This window comes from Cupressus sempervirens, chromosome 2 (genome assembly GCF_028749045.1).
Source record: "Cupressus sempervirens isolate cs-2001-9-10 chromosome 2, ASM2874904v1, whole genome shotgun sequence".
Taxonomy (NCBI): domain Eukaryota; kingdom Viridiplantae; phylum Streptophyta; class Pinopsida; order Cupressales; family Cupressaceae; genus Cupressus; species Cupressus sempervirens.
The window spans coordinates 356,769,803-356,785,038 of NC_143119.1; the positions used below are offsets into that span (position 1 = coordinate 356,769,803).

At 34.9% G+C, this 15,236-nt stretch overlaps 1 protein-coding gene across 3 annotated transcripts in view; it reads right to left on the reverse strand.

The window, feature by feature from the left end:
* RSH1 (RELA/SPOT homolog 1) overlaps positions 1-15,236 on the reverse strand; it is a 199,202-nt gene that overhangs the window by 52,464 nt on the left and 131,502 nt on the right. For all 3 annotated transcript variants that reach the window (XM_089813727.1, XM_089813728.1, XM_089813726.1), the window contains 4 exons: positions 2,760-2,820; positions 2,578-2,643; positions 2,431-2,487; positions 2,221-2,322 (listed from right to left, as the gene is read on the reverse strand). In XM_089813727.1, coding sequence (XP_089669853.1) covers positions 2,221-2,322; positions 2,431-2,487; positions 2,578-2,643; positions 2,760-2,820 — 286 coding nt within the window. The remainder of the gene's footprint in view (positions 1-2,220; positions 2,323-2,430; positions 2,488-2,577; positions 2,644-2,759; positions 2,821-15,236) is intronic.

Genomic DNA, 15,236 nt, shown 5'->3' on the forward strand with positions numbered 1-15,236 from the left:
CTATCAAAAAAAATTCAAAAATATATATTCTATTCATTAATGGAATTATATTAATTATATATTAACACATTTATATATTTCGATTTTGATTTTTATTATTATTTATTTATTTAAAATTTAGATATTATTACTCTATAATATTATATTTAATAACTATATTCATATAACATTATATTTTATTATATCAATTACATTCTTTCATTGTATATTATTAATTTAATAATAAATAATATAATAGTTTATTATTTATTCATTCATTTTTATTATTTATCAATGAATCCTTATTCAAGAAGGTGACATCAGAAAATGTATCACTCGTGCTTCAAATTTCATTGCTCGTCACCATCTTGATTATTTGAATTTCTAACTTCGACATATATTGGATGTTCGAATTAGAACAAAAGATTGACAGCTTAGCTTAATCAATAGTGTGAATCTCAAGGGTGTTTGAGTCCCTTGATATTTCAATGATCAAATAAGAGACTTCAAAAATGATAACAAAGGATTGGCCCAGATCAAAAGAAATTTAGGAAAAAGGATTTAAATGTTGCAGAATTAAATGAAACAGGGAGCTTCACTGACACACAACAATAGACAAGGCTGAGTTTCCCTAACCGTGGCTGGGGAAAGAGAAGAAACATAATATTGCTAGACGTTGGAATGAGTAAAGGTAAAATAAACAATTGTTGGTGTGAAAAAAAGACTCCCCTTGTCATTCATCATTCAACGTAATGATATGAGAGTTTTTTTAGGGCTAGGAAATGTACATTTTTCCTTAGGATCTTCTTGTTGAGAAGGCAAGAATTAGAGTTCTGAATCTAGATCCTCATTTCAATCAAGATGTATCTCAGTAGTGGAATGTATGGAATCCACATAATCTCTTTGCTGCAAATTGCATAAACACAAATCCAAGATAAAACTCACTTCTGTTGCTGCTTCTGTTGAGAGTGTTAACAAGGACTTTGTAGAATCCTAGTAATTTTGTGTAAGCAACATTTATCATTGTATACAGTGTAATGTGTTGATAAGAGAGATGTTGGTAAACGCATTCAAGTGTGAGTTTTAACTTGTGCTTATTTCTAAATGCAAATTGAATTTATAAAAAATGCATAATAAATGATTTGGGTCCAGGGATTTATTAGAGAGGACAAACCATATAACAAGCCTAGAGTTGTGAGGCATGTTGCGCGGCCAAACTGAAGGAAATTTTGCAAAAGAAAACTTTCCTATGTGAATAAAAAAGATTAGTACAATTGATTGTGAATTTTCATGATGGCTTGAAGAAGAGAGTCATGTGGGATCCGATTCATTCTTTTACATGTTAGGGATAAACCACATAGAACCTGTAAATAGCATAAGAATAGTTTTCAAATATTTGAAACAGATTACTTCACAAAAATCTACATACAGATATAGCAGGAAAAGATGGTATAGCTTAAGTTCAGCATGAATGACATCTTTTGGTTAATGTAGGAAATTATTGAGGCTGAAGTGAATCATGACTGATTTCCTTCCAATTGTGCAGAAGGGATGAAAGGAATTTTTTGATGAACTATACAACCCAAAATATTTATTGAAAGAGGATATAGGAATTATCAATTATGTTTGTTTTGTGAATGTGGAGTATAGAAATACAGAGCAAGATACAAAGCATGATTGTGAATATGCAAATGCTTTTGCTTTTTCACTTTTGGGAGATTCTCTTGATTATAGATCTTACAAAATAGCAATGTTCTCCTCTTGCAGAAGTGAAGAGCACTATGTTAGCACTTATGCAAAGTGCATATCCAAGGAGCTATACATTCGTGTATACAATGTAATGGATTAATCAACAGGGAAGTTTATGGTACTGTACCTATTCAAGTATGTGTTTGTAATTTGTGCATCTTTACACATGCTAATTGATTTTATGTTAAATCCATAATAAATACTTTAGATGCAGCAGTTCATTATATCCAACATGCCATATAAGAAGCTTCAATTCATGAGGTATCTTGCCCAACCAAACTGAGGAAAAGTATATGTTTCACACGGACACCACAATCACATAATGGGACGTTTTACCAATATTCCCCATTAAAATATGCAGTTTGAGCATTAGATGTTCCCATTGATAGTAGCAACTGAAAAGCCATACTTTATCTCAAAACCAAATTAGCATCCGATTAGAAAGAACAGAAGAAGCCATGTGAAAAAGTGTGAATAATAATTGAATGTTACCTGTACTTCAACCCGAAAGGTGCTCTCTTTTAAAAATGGTATAACTTTTGTCTGAAGGCTTTGATATCCATTAGGCTTAGGAGTCGCAATGTAATCTTTCATCTGTTAAACACAGAATCACAATATAAGCAGGTTTTTAACAATATATTAATGATAAACAGAAAATGGTAGTATGTCAATCATCAAAGCATATATTCAAGAACTACTTACAGCTCGTGGGATGGGTGTCCATATCCCATGGACAAGGCCAAGAACATGATAACATAACTGTCCACAAACAAGTTGACTAAGATGAGAAACAATCTGAAACTCTATGTTCAGAGTCTGATATTAATAGTGAATCATAGTAAACAACACCTGATGTGCACTGCATGATACTGATGTGACTTTGTTGCTTGGTTTTGGTTTCAATATTATTCGGAGCTGCATCAAAAGAGGCATGGAAAAGAGAGCATATTTACACAACTTTAAATAACATAATGATAGTTAAATTGCAGTACTGCAAAAAAGAGTAACTTTATTTTGAGAACCATACAGACCTGAGCTATTTCATTTACTTCATTAATTGAACCTTTTGTTTCCAAAATCCTTTTGTATATGCTACACCAACAAAGAAATGAATAGGTTTAGCATGTAAATATCAGACTTGGTCTAACGGCTGATGAACAAAATGTCAAAATAGAATGCTAGCTCACAAGATAAGTCCAAATTGAAGGGAAACCAATGTTAAATGAAGATTGTCAGTGGTTGATACAATTTAAGGGAGAGATAAAACCCAGCTTTATCATTGGTAAAAAAAGGAACATACTGCAGTTAATATAAAAACTAGAATGGTAGATCAATATGCCTCATCCTTGCTTGTCCTCTCTTAAATAGAGGTTACTCCAAAAGATGCATCTCTTCAAATTTCATTCATGACTCTTAATTAACATTGGAGATAAATTATTATAAAATAAACTTTAGTTATAAAAGACCTTATTTATATTTTTATTATTTTAATTGAGGTCCTCTTCATTGTGAGTTTAATCCTATTTCTTTAGCGTAAAATTCTCAAAACCCATGGATAATGTATACTGGGCATTTTAAATTTCAACTTGGATCAATTTTCTAAGATAAGATAAGATAAGATAAGATAATGATATTAATGTCCAACAAAAGACTAAGAAGAGGTCTATGGGACTGAAAGATTACAACAAAGGCAGAACAGAACCCAGCAGGAGCACACAAAGGCGTCCGAAGAAAAGCAACAACAAAAAACAAAAGAAAGGAAAGAAAAGCAACTGATCAAAGAGATCGAGAAAGCACTAGAAGGCTTTCTTGGGCGAAAAGAAATTTGTCACAAAATGATACACATGCCGATGCGTATAGGTACTCCACTGTCTCCAACCCGTCCCAGAGGAGTGTCGCTGGTGTGAATAAGAAGAACGAGATCTGACGCATCTAGAAAGCTCACTAGGCTGAATAGAGCTAGAGGGCTTTTTCACACCACGTAAGGGGGATAGTGGTGTGAAAAAGGCAGTAATGAGCTGAGTATAAGAGTGTCGGTGAGGAAGCAGAGTCTGAATCATGCTATCCCTGAGCATAGTGGCTTCCCGAAGATACAGTGCAAGGCATCTCTAATCATAATAGCTGAAGAAATCATAGAAAGAGAAGCACTCTCTGAACAAACAAAAGAACCTCCCTCTAATCTCATAATAAATAGGGCATCGAAAAAGAAAGTGAGCCTCATTCTCCACCTCCCCTGTGGTACAAAACAAACAGGTCCGCTCCTCCCTATCAATATGATGATCCGACTAAGCCTGAAGACGGTGAGAACCAACTCTGAAAGAACCTAAAGAGATCTGTAGGGCATGAGACCAACGTCGTGAGAGATAGCTAGGTCGGGCAATAATCCCATCAGAGATCTCCAAGAAGTGTGTCACATAGAAAGACATCCGTGGGCGTAACCCACCAGGAGGGTTAACCCAGGTAGCAATAATGTAACATCTATAGATATCAAGGCGAACATGCTCATTTAACTCCTGCCGAGAAGGGAGAAGATGAGCAGGAGCATCCAAGGAAAACTGAAAAGGGGGGAGACGGTCAATATCAATCCCAATTGAGCTCAGCAAAGAGGAAGCTTGCGCATACCAACATCGCGCACAAACACCAGATTCAACAGCCGCTGTAGAAACCGAAGAACAATAAGCTGAATAGGAGTAGCGATCACGGTCCCCAGCCATATCCGCAAAACCATGAAGGCGATGAAGAAACCAAACTAAGTCAAAAATGGCCGCAAGTCTGAAAGGATGAGCCCCAAACTCAACAAGAATGATACTCTGAGGAGTAGATCTATGACATCTGATAATGCGCCGCAAGAACAAAGTCTGGACCCACCCAATTGAGGCCCAATCAGAGCTAAGAAGAGAAGGGCCCCAAACCACCGAGCCATAAAGAACAGTCGGACGAACAAGAGCATCTAGGAGAGATAACTTAGACGAGGTATCCTAAAAGTGATGTCTGAAGCACTATTTCTCAAGCAAAGCAAGAGAACCTATACCATTATTATCTCTAGGCTAAATAGCAGGTATCATACTAAATTGCGGTCCAGAAAACATAACCCCCAAATATATGTAGGATGAAGTAATCTCAATCTCTTGGCCCCGAAACATAAAGTGAAGATGAGAGGTCTTTAAACAATTAAAGACCATGATCCGAGTCTTACCCAAGTTAACCACTAGCTGTCTCTGATCACAAAATAAAGCCAATCTATCAAGAAGGAATATTATATCTCCAATGCCAACTACAAGTTTATTGTCAATGGTTTTTATCAATGTCATGGCTCAATACTAGTATGAGAGTGCAAGTGATATTTTCTTCAAGAGTGTTTTAGCCTTTTGTTTTTAGTTAAGGCCATCTAAAGAAGAGACTCTTTAATATATACTTTCCACCATACATTAAATTGTAACATTGTCATATTAACATACTAAAGTAATAAAAATTCAATATTATAAAGCTTTAGTCAACTTACTATTCAATATTTTTATAACTTTAACAGTCTTAGACATGTATGCCTGAAACGCACAAGCTTTACATAGATATCACAATTCTATAGGTGTTAAATAAATGTAAACATTTTGTTAAAAAAATATTTAACAAACACATCTATAAAAGCATGGTCTGCTGACTCTGCTCTATACAGATGAATGTTATTGAAAAATAATCAATTAACGATGGAAAAACATGTAAATTATGTAGACCTTCCTACAGGTGGTTCAATTCTATGGTCAAACATTTGGTATGGGATGATGTAATGTGCTCCAAACTCTCTACGGGAATCTCTACTCTAAATGTCTGGAAATCACAGCAGCAAAGTAGGAATTCACAAACTACGGAGAAATAACATGAAAAGACATATTTGGTGGGGCCAATAAAGATGATGAAAGAAAGAATAAAAGGGGAAGATAGAGAGAAAATGTGAGACTGCTGTTGCATTTTGGAGAGTAGACAGAGCTGGATGAGAAGCAACACAAGGGAAAGATTCTGGAAGAGTGATTAGAGGCATGAAAACAAAGAGATAAGAGTGGTGTATTAACAATGCAAGGAGAGTGGGGCAAGGCATGGCTATAGCTTTGGCATCCATTACTTCTTGGTGATTTAATTTATCAGTTTTGTAACAATAAAAAATAGAACATTGGAAGAGGAAAACCTGCTTGTTGAGGCGGGCTCCCTGATTGAATCTACTCTAAAAATCTAAAATGAAAACAAGCTTGCAATATGAAGAATGTACAAATTGTCTGCACACTTGCCTTTGGTTTGCTTGAGAGATTTAAAGTCTTCGAAAGAAATCAATTTTGTGCATATCCTGAAATAGTGAAATACCACCATTCTCCCATTGTAATGAAATTTTATAAACCTTTTCATCAAATCCATTTTGTATGCATCCTACAATCATAACAGCCCTTAGATCCCATTCTATTTGAGGCTGTCTGCTAAACAATTACAATCATAGCAGCCCTTAGATCACATTCCATTTGAGGCTTTCTGCTAAACAATTCAAGTACCTGGTCTAAGTTTTCTCATCTACGCTTTTAAGTGTATGAGGCTAGCAGTGATGGCAGCTAAGCTCCTATTCCCATCAGTGCAAGGGAGGATTCCAGAAAGAAGGTTGTAGATTCTACCTCAAACCTGTCAGTTTCATTTGCAGCTTGAAGCCTTTTGAGGCCCATTCAACAAACCCACTCCTGCATAACCTGTGAGGTGACTGGAATTTTTGTGCCAACTGTATTTGCTTCAAATTTTCTAAAGCCTTTTCAGAAAATCCATTTCCTGTTTAAATTGCAATGATTTCATTCCATAAGATGACATCTCTTGAGGGCTTTAGTAAAAGCTTGAAAAAGTCCAAGGAATTCACACCCTGTTCGAAACTTCCATTTTATCATGCGCGGAGGACACTGCAAAGAATTTAGCTTTACCCTTCCATTTGCATTTGCTTGAAAGATTTTGGAGGTTTTTAAAAAGTCCTTTCGTGAATATCCTGCCAGTGATTGCAACCAGGAGGATAGTAGGAGAGCAGTCAATATAATGCAGAAAGGCAGTAGAAACTCAGATGAAAATGTGGCTAGCAGCTGAAAGACAAGAGAAAATTCATCAGGAAGCAGCCTACATAGACAAAGGAGACTTCATTAATATTTGAAGGTCGCTTATGTGGAGTAGGTTACCACTCTCGGTTTCTGTGGCATCCCCATAGATAAGTCCTTTTTATTCAGATTTTCCTTGTTTTGAGTAGTGTATGGTTTGTGCCTTAGCTTGAATTACATCGGTGTTTGATTGTAAAAATAACATTCATGAGGTTATGACTACGAAGTACGGAAGGTCTTGATTATACTTCTCTTAAATGTGTTTGCGCTTATGTCACATATTCATAGGGGACACCCACGTGATTGTATGAATGAACCTAAGTGTGCCCATGTATAAGCGTCTACCAAGATATGGACAATTCTATGCATTTATGATTGTTTCACATTATAGTTATGATTGCGAACACATTATCCACCAAGCAGATTATTTTGATTAGGCTTTAGCATTTTACGATTATAGCTTGAAAAATGAGCACAAGTATTGATTAGTAAGACATGGAAACTTATAAGACTTGAAAGACATTTCTATTTCAATGGTAAGCTTTATGGCATTTGGTGACCTGTGACAACCTGTTTAAATATATATATGCTTATGAGACAATTATGCATGATTGATTAAATCCATGTGCATTTGTGGGAAGATCAAGAATTCTCAACATGATCTTTAAGTAAGGGGTAAATAAACACAAGTTTAGTATTTCTAACAAGGTATTGCCTCTAGTAGTGAGGGTTGAATTTGTATGTACACCTGCCTTTGGCATGCTTGAAGATTTTTAGAGTCTTTGAAATAAATCAATTTTGTGCATATCCTGAAATAATGGAACTCTGCCATTCTCTCATTATAATGAAGTTTTATAAACCTTTTCATCAAATCCATTTTGAATGCATCCTACAATCATAGCAGCCCTTAGATCACACATTTCTTTTGAGGCATTCTACTAAATAATGCACGTACCTTGTCTAAGTTTTCACATTTTTGCATTGAAGTGTATGAGGATAGCAGTGATGGCAGCTAAGCTCCTATTTCCATCATAACAAGGGAGGACGCCAGCAAAAAGGTTGTAGAATCTAAATTACAGCTGCCAGTTGCATTGGCAGCTTGAAGCTTTTTAAAACCCACTCCTGCATGGCCTGTGAGGTGATTGGCATTTTCATGCCAACTGAATTTGCTTCAGATTTTCTAAAGCCTTCTCATCAAATCCATTTTCTATAAATATTGTAATGATTTCATTCCATGAGATGACATCTCTTGAGGGCTTTGATATAAGTTTAAAACAATACAGGGAATTCACACCTTGATCAAAAATTTCCATTTTATTGTGTGGAGAGAACAAGGCAAAGAATTTAACTTTATGCCTGTGTTGATACATAGTAGCTTCGGTCAGCTATAAGGATAATTGCTTGTATTGATTATATATGTGTATGTGTATGTATGTCAGTTCATTATACACAGTTCTTGTGCTCAATAAGAATGGTCATTTCATATACCTTAGAGACATAGAAATCATTCTTGTATTAAACCAAAACTCTATATATCACAGTAATTATACTGAAATCTGAATTTGCAGATTATATTATTCGCTTGGTACAGATCGAGTAATGATCTGATATACATATGTAGAATTGATCAAGCAATGATTGAGCATACTAATGTTGGATCATAATTTGGATCAAGCTACTGATCCATTCACTTTCTATGCAGATCTACGAATTGCAATAATAAAATTGGTTAAGTACTAACTAATCTGGGTCATGACTAAGTTTGTTTGTTAAAATGAAGAGTCATGCCATTAACAGTCATGGCTCCACATTGTGGAGTCATGTCCTTTCATGACATGTCTCTTAGAGTCAATACTTGTACCAATATCAAATGGCCAAGAGAGATATATAGAAATCAATTAATATTCTGTCCTTGGAAGTTCAACATTTCGAATTGCAGATATAAAGTGTAATCAAGTACAACAGTGACAAATTTATCTAAACTTAACAGCCTGCCATTTGAATTTACTTGAAAGATTACGGAGATTTGTTTTTTTAACTCCTTTATTGTGTATCCTACAAGCGATTGCAACCAGGAGGAGAGAAAGAGAGCAGTCAATATAATGCAGAAAGGCAGTAGAAACTTGGATGAAAATGTGGCTAGCAGCTGAAAGAGAAGAGGAAATTTGTCAGGAAGCAGCCTACAAGGACAAAGGAGACTTCAGAAATATATGGAGGAGGGAGAGAAAGAGAGCAGTCAATATAATGCAGAAAGGCAGTAGAAACTTGGATGAAAATGTGGCTAGCAGCTGAAAGAGAAGAGGAAATTTGTCAGGAAGCAGCCTACAAGGACAAAGGAGACTTCAGAAATATATGGAGGAGGTCACTTATGAGAAGTACACTACCACTCTCGGCTTCTGTGGCATCCCCATTGATAAGTCCTTTTTATTTGCATTGTCCTTGTTTTGAGTAGCATATAGTTTATGCCTTAGCTTGAACTACATCAGTGTTAGAATTGTAAAATAATATTATGAGGTTAAGTAGTACAAAACGTCTTGTTTATACTTCCTTTAAATGTGTTTTTGCTTGTGTCACATGATTGTAGGGGACACCCACGTGATTGTATGCATGTACCTAAGTGTGTCAATTTACAAGCATCTATAAAGATATAGACATTTCTATGCATTTATGATTGTTTCACATTACTGATATGATAGCAAATACATTATCCACCAAGCATATTATTTTGATTGGGCTTTCACATTTTATGATTACAGCTTGAAATAAGTTGTGAAAATATATGTAAGGATAATTTGAAAGACATATTTCTATTCCGATAGGAAGACTTATAGCATTTGGTGACCTGTGACGACCTATTTAAACACTGAATAGTTGTATATGCTTATGAGATAATTATGTGTAGTTAAAAAAACCCATATGTACTAGTAGGATTCTAAATATGATCTTTAAGTAAGGGGTAAATAAACACAAGTTTAGTATTATTAACCAGGTATCGCCTCTAGTAGTGAGTATGATATAAGTATATAACCTGTTAATTGCAGGTGTTGCAATTGTGATATATTAATATAACTTAGTGGCATAATGTTGGTTTATAAAGAACTTGATAACCCATCTTGGATATTTCTCTAGGTTGTTGATAGTGTTGTCACTTGTCTTAGGTGAAGTAAAACCTTAAGACGCCTATCGTTGTGGGCTTTGTTCCACTACAACATGCATAATTGAATACTTAGTATTCCAAGATGAAACACCAAATTTCCAACTCCCTCTTGAATGAGGATGTTCACTTTTAAACAATGTATTCAGAGTGTATGATCAAATGAGACAACCTCAAGGTTGCTTCTTATTGTAGACTTTCACCTAGTTATAATGATCTGGTATGTTGAATATTACAAAGCGACTTAGGTTGGTCTATCAATGGTTATCAACTTGACTTCAATTTCTTCCAACCAAATGACTAGCAAAGGAAAGGGTTTGGAAAGGTAATCTACTCCTAGAATGCAAGAAATTGTGGATGTCTTTGTCACTGTACTAGACCTAATTTCGTCGTCTACACCAACCAAGTTAGTGCAATCTCCACAGGTAAATGTAAGATTCTCAAACTAACACTATTTCATTAACATCATCCATCAATGTGTTAAAGTTAGGTAGCTAGAAGAGCTATGTCTATACTTGTGATGGCTTTTGTTGGAGCCAAGGGCAAGACGAAGCAGTAGCCATGGCAGCCTCTTTACCACAAACCAACTTAAAAGTATCTTTTCGCTAGTTTTATGAATATATGTTTGAAGCACTCCTGGTGATTATTAGAGCACAATCGAATGCAGTTAGTTATCTGATCAAACAGATATACTAACAATGTGAATATGTGCTTCAAGCAGCTTTTTAATGAGTTTTTTGAACGGCAAACATAATGGACACATCATTTGTGTCAATGATTAAAATCAATGTGGCATCATATCTTCTGATTATGTAACAACTATTTGTACCGGCTCAATGGTGTAACTGTTGTCCTTTCATTTCTAACAATAGTCATAGTCCATGAGACTATGTTCGATGCTCTCTTTGTATTGAAGCTACATTCACTTCATAAGACTGCATGATTAGGAGTTACATGTCGATGTATTCAGTTTCATGGTCGTTTGGCATTCCCATGTACTTTGATCAGTTTCATGGTCGTTTGGCATTCCCATGTACTTTGATCATTTTCCCTAGTCGAGCATTGTAATGACTGAGATCATTCAAGATAGGGGTGTCGAAAGGATAGTGTGCAACTTCTGAAGTTTTATTGACAAGACTTTGTTTATTGATATTACCTCTGTGATTGTATGGGGATTATTTAGTTGTGTGTGATTTGTGTGTATAAAGAATGACATTCTGTCTTCAGTACTTTCTATAAGTGATTGTTAAGTGTTAGCAATCTCTGTGATGGGTACATTCCAAATAAAAGGTTGAGAGATTTGTATTAAGTCCCTTTGATTATTCAGTGAAGATCTTTTAGTGCAGTTGAGTTTCTTCCCCTAGAGTAGGAGGGTTTTCTCAGGGTATCTCTAGTGTTCTAGCATATTTGTTTTACTTGTTTCTGTTTGCTGTTTATTTTATGCTATTCTGGTTAAAAACATAACAGGGTATCAAAGACAGATTTAAGGAAATGATCTGAACCAAAATAGAACAGTTGAATTCTAGAAGAATCGCGATGTCTAATGGGTGTCAAATATGTTAGGCAAAATGAGGAATTTGTATGAGAACATGTAGCTGAAGAGCCTTGCAGAGTAGAATCTCTGATGAAGCTTCTTACCTGGACAGGGAGGATGTTGTCATGCTCATTTATGCTTACATGTTTGACATTCATGTCTATGAGGATAGCAAATGTGCTAATGTTCGATTTTTCATTCTCTACTTGGACTATAACTGAGTCATGGCAAAAGATTTTTTGGTGGATTGTGAGGAAATTAGGCAATAAAGCGATAAGTATTAGAGTATTGATCATGAATTTTATGTAGCTAACTCATGCTATAATATTGAGAATACTCAATCGTGTGTTGATGTTTGGTAGCTTCAGTCAGATAAAATTGTGGCTATATATAATTATATATGAGGTATAACTACACATGAGATATAAGTTTATTATGTGAGAGAAATTAATATAATCATCATATATATATGAATGAATAGACATGTCCCATGAAGGGACATGTCTCTTCTTATCCTTCTCTCATTATAAATAAGAGGTTGCTGCCATTTGGAACACACATACCAAATAAATGGAAGTGCTTAGTACATTTGTAGCAGATCCAAAAATCAACATGGTATCAGAGCGGGTTTCTTACCAGGCCTAGGAGACCTTTAGAAATAATTTAAAATTATAAAAAAAGGACAACACTGCAGCAGTCTGCAGAAAAATCGTATGAAAGAGGATCTGCACAAAATAGATTTGTTTTAATACTCCTAGCAAAAAATTTATCAATGCTATTTTTGGACTCTCTTTCATTAATATGTATGCGAAAATATCAGTCAAAGGGGTGCTGCTCTCTGCACATAAAAGATAGACTGTAATCAAATTACAGACAATGATCCCGCTCAAAATTATTGGAATTTGACTAACCACAAACCACAATCTCCAGCATGGTTACCGAGCACTTCTACAAGTCTTGGCAAAGTCTTAACATCGGCGGTCAAGACATGACAATATTTTCAACAGGCATCTCCTTATCATCTATAGTGGAGAATCTATATAATACAAGCAAATAGAGAAACATAAGTTGGATACTTTTGGTGTTGGTTAGTATGGTGCAAATGTATCGATTTGAAAACGTCACTTGAAGAAGTGACAGTGAACTAGGTATTGAAGACGAACAATGTTTTTAACAGTGGTTTGTATTAATTTAAATAGCGGAAAATTAGTCACTGTTAAAATCAGTGAACAACATTAAAACAAATGCTGCTAAAGATTTGTACAGTCAGGTTGCATACATGGTTCGAACAATATATGTAGCCGTTTCCAGTCAGTTGTAACTTGATAGGAACTTCCCCAAAATACAATGTTATCTACAGTGCCTCATTTAATTAAAGATAAAGTGGTGGGATTGTAATGAGGGATTGTTTCTCTGATAAGGGAATTATGCGGGTTGTAAAAGTGACAAAAATACAAAAAATAAATTGTTGTTAACTTTTTGTATGCACCAAATATAAGATAAATTAAGTAAAAGGTCAGTGATTGTCAAAGAAGATATGAGATACAAAGAGTCATTGAAAGCAACAATAAAAAAATTCAAAGTGTGCAATAAAGTATTGGTGAAATAGATAATCTGAAATAGCGATTACTTTCAAGACATTGCCCATAACACAAACATATATTATGGTCAGCCCTTTCTCAACGATAATTGGTTCAAATGATCATCGTTCCACAAAAGCACCACACATAGAGGCAATTTTATTATAACATCATCGCATGAATAATGTGGACAAGATCGGGAAAAAACAAAAGAACACACTGAAAATGGGACCCAAGTGCGGAAAACATTGAAAGGAGCCACAATTTCCAAAAGAAAGATGGGAAAGTGATGTTTAACGGACTTTAGTGCCATCGGGGAGGTGTCCACATGGAGTGACGTAGCCTTACCCTTAAATGTTCAACCCCTATATGGATGTTAAATGAGATTGAGTAATGTAAAAAGGCAAGTTTATAAGTGGATGGAAATATTGATATGGCATTGTAAACAAACTACCACCTTCCATTTTGGTCAGGTCTACTAGAAAGGAACCCACAAGTAACTGGATGGGAAATGAACAAAGTGGATTTAATATAAATTCCACCAAGTTACCTATCAAATTAAAAGGTGGGTATATTATTTATGGTTCTCCTTTTAAATTTCAACTATTTTATTTAAATTTTTTATATTTATATACATGATAAATATATCTGGGATCATAAGGAATCCATTTCTTTTACATGTGAAAGAAATAAGAATTGTGAGGACAATGTGTGTGTATAATATTGGAGTGATTTTATTATTAATTATTATTCTTGAGTATTATATTTGCCTTGATCTTTTCCTCCGAGAATGTTAGTGCAAGAAAAGGGAGATTGATATTCAAAGGGAGTTTGACACTTCTTCAAAGATAAAAGGGCTCAGAAGACTGATGTTTAAAGGGAGTCTGATACATCCGTCCGAAGGAGTAGATAGGGGATATGATTCAATCTTTGGTGATCTCGATCATATTGATTCAAAGAGAGTAAACCATGTTGAGATGGATTCTGCAGTGATCAATTGTAGCAGTCAAGAGGATTGTGCTTCATAATATACCTCGTGACTATGTGACATTAATGGGCCTACCCCCTGTGTACGTCATGAGGAAGTGATGACTTCCAAATGATGTGACTTGTATTTGCATAAGTTATTGAAAGGTGACGATCTTACAATAACTTAATTTTCTATGATGATGGATATCTTACAATGTCTATGCAAATCATGATAGACTATTCTTTGCATGGTGGATGTTTATATGGTACGCATTATGAGAATGCGTGTGCACATACCATATAAACATTTTTTGAGTATATGGCGAATGTTATGCAAATTGATGTTCTAGAGGCCATTACACAGACTAAGTGGTGAATATCATAGGACAATATGTTCTAAAGGCCATTACTCAAAAAGTATCTAGTGAATATCATATGTTGATATTCTGGAGAGAGACCATTGCCTTATTGAGTATAGGGTGAATATCAAGTGTTGATATTTTGGAGACCAGTACTCAGAGTTTTGGTGAATATCATATGTTGATATTTTGAAGGCCAATACTCACGATATCAAATGTGATATCAAAATAGTGGAAATCTTTTGATTAAAGATCCGTTCCTAAAGATTGTCAGTGGTGTAATATATGTCTTGTGTTTATCCTCCCTAGCTAAGAGGAAGTGTTGATGTTTGGTAGCTTCAGTCAAATAAACTATGGCTATACATAATTATATATGAGATATAATTACACATGAGATATAAGTTTATTACGTGAGAGAAATTAATATAATAATGATATATATATAACTATGATTATATTTGTTATCATACTAATTACCAAATTAATGAATAGACATGTCCCATGAAGGGAGATGTCTCTCCTCATCCTTCTCTCATTATAAATAAGAGGTCATTGTCATTTGGAACACATATACCAAATGAATGGCAATGCTTAGTACATTTGCAGCAGATCCGAAAATCATCGTATATGCTTCTAGCATTGATCTGTATATTTCTCTTCATGAATAAGTTTGATTCTATGAACTATTGTTAATCTCTCTTAAGAATGCTTCCAAATCGGATAGAGAAGCAACGAGATGATGAGAGAATTACATGCAATGCCATGTAGGTAGTAAAAGTAGTTGAAATGAACATGGAGATG